The following is a 7,307-nucleotide window of genomic DNA, read 5'->3' as shown; positions in this document are numbered from 1 at the left end:
TCTCACATGGTTTCATTTTAATAAGTCACACGATCAAATATCATTTTAAGAATTTTAAGATGATAGAAAAAGTTTTTTGTTTCTTTAAAAAAAAAAAAAAAAAGACTAATTTGGCTCTATTTTTCTTCTTCCCCGTCGTCAGTCCTCTCAGGTCCTCTGACATTTGATTTGATCTGGTGTTCCTGTATAGGCCTATAAAACTGCACAGTATATTGTGGAGTGTATAAAACTAGCCCCACCCCCAGAGGCTCCAACTCACATGCTGCTTACTCATTGTTTCTGTCATGCTGATAATCTGATGATGTCATAAAATACCTGCCAGAGAAACCATGTCAGGGCTTTCACTTGAATACTGCATCACACTCTGCTGCTAATACTTCTGGAATTTTTTTCTTTTTTACTTTGGCTGGGATTTTCATGCAGGACTTTTAAATGTCTTGTGTGAGTGGATTTAAATACATAGTTTTGCTCTAGATCGGCTACATTATTCAGGATATATTAAGATTCATATAAGCAATATGAATCTTAATATATCCGGTGTTACATTGGCACAATTTTTAATCTAACTCTCTAATTTTACAAAGTGGTATCACTTATTAAGATGCAGGGAGAATTTTGTTGAATACGTACAAAATGTTTTCCAAATTGCAATTTCACGCTGCATTTCTTTACTAAATCAAATCAGCTTTTCAGCAACAAAAAGCTACAAGGGCGAGGTGAAAAGTTTTTTCTCACTCTATAGCCTACGTGTCAAAGCTGTCACTAATGAGGAGGCCAAACTGCAGTAATTTCCCAACATTAAGCTGCAATCCAGTTATGCAATCCTATTCTTTTCTAGACCACACACATTCACATGCACACACATAGTCCTACAAGGTGTAACTGCCAACCAAGGGGCCAGATGGGCAGACCACAAAAAAACAAGCTGTCTAGTATTTAGAGATCATTCCTCATTACTCTGATTTAGCCCCCCCGACTTTTTTTTTTTCCTGTCTACAAAAAGTCTAACTTCTGAAATGTAGCGTGGATACGCACACATACAAAATGAGAGAGAGGTCGACATACAGTGAGAGTCAGGCAGGATGGTCTGTGTTGCCAATGACCTCAGAAAAGCTGAGTATTAATAGCCACAGGGACAGCAGCCATCCCAGTTCTATTTCTGGTTGTGGCATCACACTGTGTGTCTGCCTGTGTGCGCGCCGACTGTAAAAGTGTGTGGATTAACAAAACATCTGCATAAAAACAGCATGGAAGACTTCTGCAAATGTACCATCAAGCCAAAAGTACTTTGTCAGCAAGACGCCTAACGGATAACTAGCTTTACATTATCGTTTTGTTTTCTTTCTTTCTTTTTTTTTCTTTTTGGCATGTCTCTCACCGTTGTTGCTAGATTAAAAGCCTAAAGCAACACGAACAGCACTTCAAGCCGCAGCAATGCCAGCTAAACACCCACAAAGTCAGGCCCATTATGTCATAAGGAAAGTTTTTTGTCTCTTAACAATCATTGCAAAAGACAATTAAGAATCAAATAAACGAAACAGTGTTTTTAACCTTTTTTAACCTTTAACCTAATTTTGACCAGTCTAACCCTGTACCCTCTTGTATAGTAATTCATTGAGTTCCTTAAGTCAGATGAAAGATGGAAGAACTAAAGTAAGATCAACTTTTTCTTCAGTGATAAGAGAAATGTTCTTTCGTCCTTTGAAATGAACAGAATTATCAAAGCTGGGTCAGGGTCTATCAGGGTCTATCTGAGAACTCGGTATATATTTGAGTCAAACTATCAGTTCTGTCTGAGGCTCCAAGCGTCTTGTACTTTGGGGTAAAGCCACATAACTTTAAAGTACGCCAATCAGCCATAACATTAAGACCACTTGTGGGTGAAGGGAAAAACATTAGCTGGGTCGTTGCGTCTCCAAAACTGCAGCTTTAGTGGGATGTTACCAGTCTTTGGTGGTCAGGACTCACCAAAAGAAGCCCGAGGATGGAAAACTGGTTAACTGGCACCAGGGTCATGGGTGGTCAAGGTTAAGTGATGCACACAGGGGAGGGAGCACTGGCCCATGCTAGTCTATCCAATAGGAGAGCTACTGTAGCCTAAATTGAGTAAATAGTTTATGCTGTTTCTCATAGAAAGGTGTCAGAACACACCATGCATCGCAGTTTGTTGTGTGTGGGGTTACATAGACACCGACCGGTCATGTTGCCTGTGCTGACCCATGCCAACCTACAATAAATGGTTTGAGAATGTTTTGAGTAACAGAATGGTGAATTAGACTTGTTGACTTAGATCGATGAACTTTATTTCAGTTTATAAAAGGTGGACCTCCTGAATATTAAGCAAGTACTTATAATGTTATATCTCAATGGTGTAAAGGACTTTCCTCTGAATTGCTTTGTTCACACACCTTTGGAAATAATCTATATTCAAGCATAACATAACAATTACCTCCATTTATGGAACATGCATGAATATAAACAATATTTTCTTTCTGTGCGTAATTTCTTATCAAATGCTGCTCCTTGTTTTTGTTTTGTAAAGTACATCTTAGCAGATCTTGACACAGTTGCCTCCACAGTTCCCCTTAAACTGTTGTTTCTTGATGGAACTTCAAACTGTGGAAACGTCCCCTGCTTTGAAAGCATCAATCAGCGTTATTCCAGTTGTCTGCTGAAAGGACCCGATGGCTGCTGATTCAGAGAATATATGAGCCCTGCAACTGGTTCTGAATTGTGCTCATTCAGTGCATGAATCAACACATTTTTTGTGTCTGTCAGAAGTTGTATTCACTTTATTTCAATTAAAAAATATGACAAAAGTATCATTTGCAAATGTGCGTAATGAGTCATCGCATTTAAACTCAGGTTAAGTACTCTGTTGTGGTAACTGTGAGAGCGTACGTGGAGAGGTCGACTTTCAGACTTCTTTTTTGGTTCTTGAAGATTTTTCACCTCTCAGCCCATTTGGATGAGAGCAAAATGTCTTTTATAACTAAACAGGAGATCAGTTACTTTTTGCTCAAGTTCTAATGATTACTATGATGCATTATACGCCAGCATACATCTTTAACAGGACTCTCGTAAGAGTCATAGTCTCTTTGCATATGCTAAACGTGCATACAGTTAACACAGAGGGGAGAGTCAAGAAAGGCTGCTGCTGACCTACACATGCTGAACTTGAAATTCTGTATAAGATTAGAAAGGATGTTATTATCAGAAATTAAATAACACTTAGACATGTGGGCTGTCTGTCAACAGGTAAGACGTCTTTTTACTGGGTTATTCACACCAGGTCTGGATTGTACAACTACAAATTTTGCAAAAGTTTTTAGATATGTAATTTAAGATTATAGATGATCAGCCCTCAGTGGTCACATCCTTTAGACATACAATTAAACCAAGCACTTATTTGAAGACCTGATGAAGGACATAGATTTGTGGCATAAACAGACTCACAATAAATTTGTGCTTTTACACACGAGGAGACAGATCAGCACAGGGGCACACGTACACATTGTCAGAGAAATTAACACACTCTAAGGTTATTTCTCTTTCCATCTCCCTTCTTTCTATAACACATACACATACTCAGGGGACTGGAACTCCATAATTACCAAGCACTGGAGCCCACTAACCACTAGCTTGAACAACGTGGTCATCTGATGGTGTGATTCCTGGGGCCCAGTTTAGAGGAACATTTTCTCCTCGGTGCAGGTTCGGGGTCAGTTTTACAGTTTGCCCACTGGTAGTTTAGGTCACAAAGGGGTTTATTAAACTGATCTACAGTCTGCACTTAAGAAAAATCTCAACCCAGAGCAGCGCAGTAATACAGAATGTGGCACGTCGCGTCATGGCACATCCAGATGCAGGAGTTTATTTTTGTTTTATTTTCCTCATCCACACACATCTTTACAGATCGACATTACTTTCAAAGACACAAAATTGCTGTTTTTCCTTTGATTCTGGCTTCTTTCATTTTGGTATTGAAATTGCTGTTTCATTTGTGAGCATATGTTATATTTCTTTCTTGTTTTCCTGTCCCAATCCCAGAGGAAAAAGCTAAAAACGTGGCATGTTTCCAAAAGGAACAACTTACTTCCCCACTAATGACTGTAGGAATGAATTACTATGTTACTATATATTACTATGAAATACTATATAATTATTATGTGGTGGAAAGCATGAACTGTTTTACCTGGAAAGGTGGATATGACAAAGAAACATATGTCAAATTAAGAATATTACTCATACTTTTCAGGTTTCTGCCTACATGAAAGGAGGAGCGTCTGCAACCTCTCTTTAGACTTTAGTTCACTCTTAAATGCAAGAAATTTAGCAATTTCTGAATTGGCTTTTATTACTCACATCAGACCGGGTGGAAATGATATTCTAAGGTGTTGTGTTGCCAGGATTGAAAGAAAACAGTACTACTGTATGAGCTTTGTATCACTGACAGGAGATTATTCAGGTTATGTACATGAGTGGTAGGTTAAATGTCGGATCTGTTAACAAGAATGGAAAGCTGGTGGGGGGTTGGGCCTGACTATAAATTAGGAGCCTGAGTGACCTAAAAGAGGAGCAGCAAGATCAGAGGAGCACTGGAAACCACTTTAATTGTTTTACAGGATCTGCCAGAAGTGTCATTTCAGTACATCATTGCAGAGAAAGACATGAGAGCCGGGAGGAGCAGCGTTGTCAGGGCAAAGCTTTGGGTCTGCTGCGCGCTATTGTAGTACTCAGCTACCGCCTTGTTGGGGTTTGATCCGGTGAACCAGAGCTGCATGCAGCGGCCAGAGTTTTTGGTATATGTGGTATAAAGGTAAGAATTGGACCAGATTTGTTCACACATGGATTTGGGTGTTGGGTACACTTCAGTCCACTTCCTGCATTTGCTTCCTTGAGGACACTTGTTCATGCCTGTGAGATACAAAGGTGGATGGACATAAATTATAACTGAATGAATTTGATAAAAAAAAACTTCAAAGCAACTATTATTACTACCAAAACTGGAAGATCTCCAAATGTACTTGTTCTAATGTTGCGAGAGCACAGTATTGTGCCTACAGTGTCATAAGTCAACATGAATTCACCTGAATGTGTGAGCATGATGCAAACATGTTTGTGCTCCATTTTCTGCGGGTATCTTACCTGAAGTCCAGTCCCAACCCGTATGCCAATCTGTCTTGCAGGTGATATCGTTCTTGCAATCTTCCCACCATGTTTCGCAGTCCTCCTTACAGAGAGGCACGTCCAAGATTCGCTCCTTACGCCAGCTCTGATCAACCTACAAAAATGCACACCAGTGACCAGTCTGATCCATCATTTGAAAGCACAAATGATACATTTAAATAGCTACTTGTCCTCGTTCATTTATTAAACTGTGGTAAAACACAAAGTTGTAACCCAAATTTATGGAAAAATACTGCATGTGTGAACCCACATGTCTATTCAAGCCATCTCAGTCCTCTCAACTTCCTATGCTGCCATCTAGTGTTACAAGCAAACACATACATAAGAAACTCAGTAGCACGTGTCGACAATACGCACTGCTTTTATCCAGGGTCCCAAGTGTGGCGAGCATTCATAAAAGCAAGTGTCCTGGATGAAATGTTTCTTGCACTGGGGGCTCATAACGCCACAGTGATTCCAGTTGAAGTTGTACAAGTAAGAGTTATCCTGGTGGGCTTCTTCGGTGGTGTTGGCAGTGCAACATGCATGATCTCGCCAGGGCGCACACTGGAAAGAGGAAGAGTGATCATTAAATGTGGATGCATACAGAAGTATGACCCTCCTTATGGTTCAAGCATGAAAAAGGGACAGAAAAGAAGACAAAAATAGGCATGAACAACTGGAACCTCACAAAATCCTACCCTTTGGTTCATTTTATATTTCGTGTATATGGGTGGTTGCAGATATTACCTGAGAGTACAGCTGTCCTTCTGGGCCAGGCTCCGTTTTGTGGTGTTTGGCATCCATACACATGTTAAGTTTGTCCTGAGACAGAGCTCCTCGGGAGACAACCAGCAACAAGGCCAGAACCTGCCACATGACGCTAGAAGAGAAACATCAACGTACATCAAAAGGAAGGTCTTCATAAAATGTTCAAGAAAACAGAAAATAATGCAATATCGGTGACCCAGTTCAAAAATCCACCCTGTTACAGAGAGGTCTTGCAACCTCTGACATGAGTGTGACTCTTACTTACCTAATAAGGATCCAACAGCTTAACAAACCTCACATAAAGAAATCAACTGGTTGGGTATATTTAGTTCTGGGATATTTATATATTATAATGCAGACCGCTGTTAACGCTGCTTACATTCAGGGTCATGAACGTAAGCTGGGTCTTTCTCGCTAAAAGATTTGGACTACGGTGTCCCTGAAGGCATGAATGACATGTGAGATACATGGAGCAACGATGCCATGTAGTGGTGCATTCACGTCACTACCCTACACTTACAAAAAAACATCGTCTCTTCTCCTGTTTTTTGCAGGCCAGCAACATAGCTCTTTTAATGAAAGGTTATTGTATAAATATCATTCCTCGCTTGGTGAGTCTCCGGTTTTTACCCAGCATATAAATCCACATGTATTTAAATTCATTTAATGGTCAAACTCCTTCAGAACGCAGCAAGTCCATTATGCATGGGGGCCGTTAATTGTTTTGTCCTTGAACAAGAGATACTGCTGTTTATATCAGCAGGAGATGGAGCACCTCACAGCTGATCCAGTGGAAAAATACAGGGTTTCTACAGGCATGTTCTGCAGTGCTCACTGTAAGCAGTGTTAGTGTGCAAAGCTAGTTGCCTTTACGATCCAGGTGTGGTGGGGAAAAAAAGCATTTTGGCTGCATATGTATGAGAGCTGATATGAAGCATTAGTACGATATGATCTGAATACTTTGACGGTTGTGACATCAGCTAAAACACACAGTTATGAAAAAGTTTTGGTTTGTACAACACACATGAGACAACATGTTTTGCTGAAATGACTGTTAACAAAAATAAAATGTTCACTTTAGGATCTTTTCTCAACATTTAGCAGGGATTGTGATTGTGTATAAAAGGTATCATATGAGCACATATGATGAACTTGAGAAAAACTGAACTGGACTGTAAAAATCTCACTGATTTTAGAAATTGAGCCTCATAATCAACTCCGTGCAGAGCTGTAAGTTCTCTTTGTTTAATTAGGTGTCTTACAACAATTCTGAATTTGACTGAGAACCTGACATCTATTTTGTGACTGCTGCATTTAATCCTCTCCAAAGGCTAGGCTGGGATCAGAAATTGAGTCAGATTGCAGCC

The 7,307-nt window shown here is 39.9% G+C and overlaps 1 protein-coding gene across 1 annotated transcript; it reads right to left on the bottom strand.

The window, feature by feature from the left end:
• Positions 1-4,587: 4,587 nt before the first annotated feature.
• folr (folate receptor) lies at positions 4,588-6,358 on the bottom strand. Its single transcript, XM_075474440.1, has 5 exons — positions 6,206-6,358; positions 5,920-6,052; positions 5,548-5,736; positions 5,149-5,284; positions 4,588-4,917 (listed from the first exon to the last, which is right to left on the bottom strand). The coding sequence occupies exons 2-5, from the start codon at positions 6,046-6,048 to the stop codon at positions 4,646-4,648; spliced, it is 726 nt and encodes a 241-aa protein (XP_075330555.1). The 5' UTR covers positions 6,049-6,052; positions 6,206-6,358; the 3' UTR covers positions 4,588-4,645.
• Positions 6,359-7,307: the final 949 nt, after the last annotated feature.

Source organism: Odontesthes bonariensis, chromosome 9, assembly GCF_027942865.1.
Source record: "Odontesthes bonariensis isolate fOdoBon6 chromosome 9, fOdoBon6.hap1, whole genome shotgun sequence".
Classification (NCBI taxonomy): Eukaryota; Metazoa; Chordata; class Actinopteri; order Atheriniformes; family Atherinopsidae; genus Odontesthes; species Odontesthes bonariensis.
This window is presented reverse-complemented; position numbering and strand designations above follow the sequence as displayed.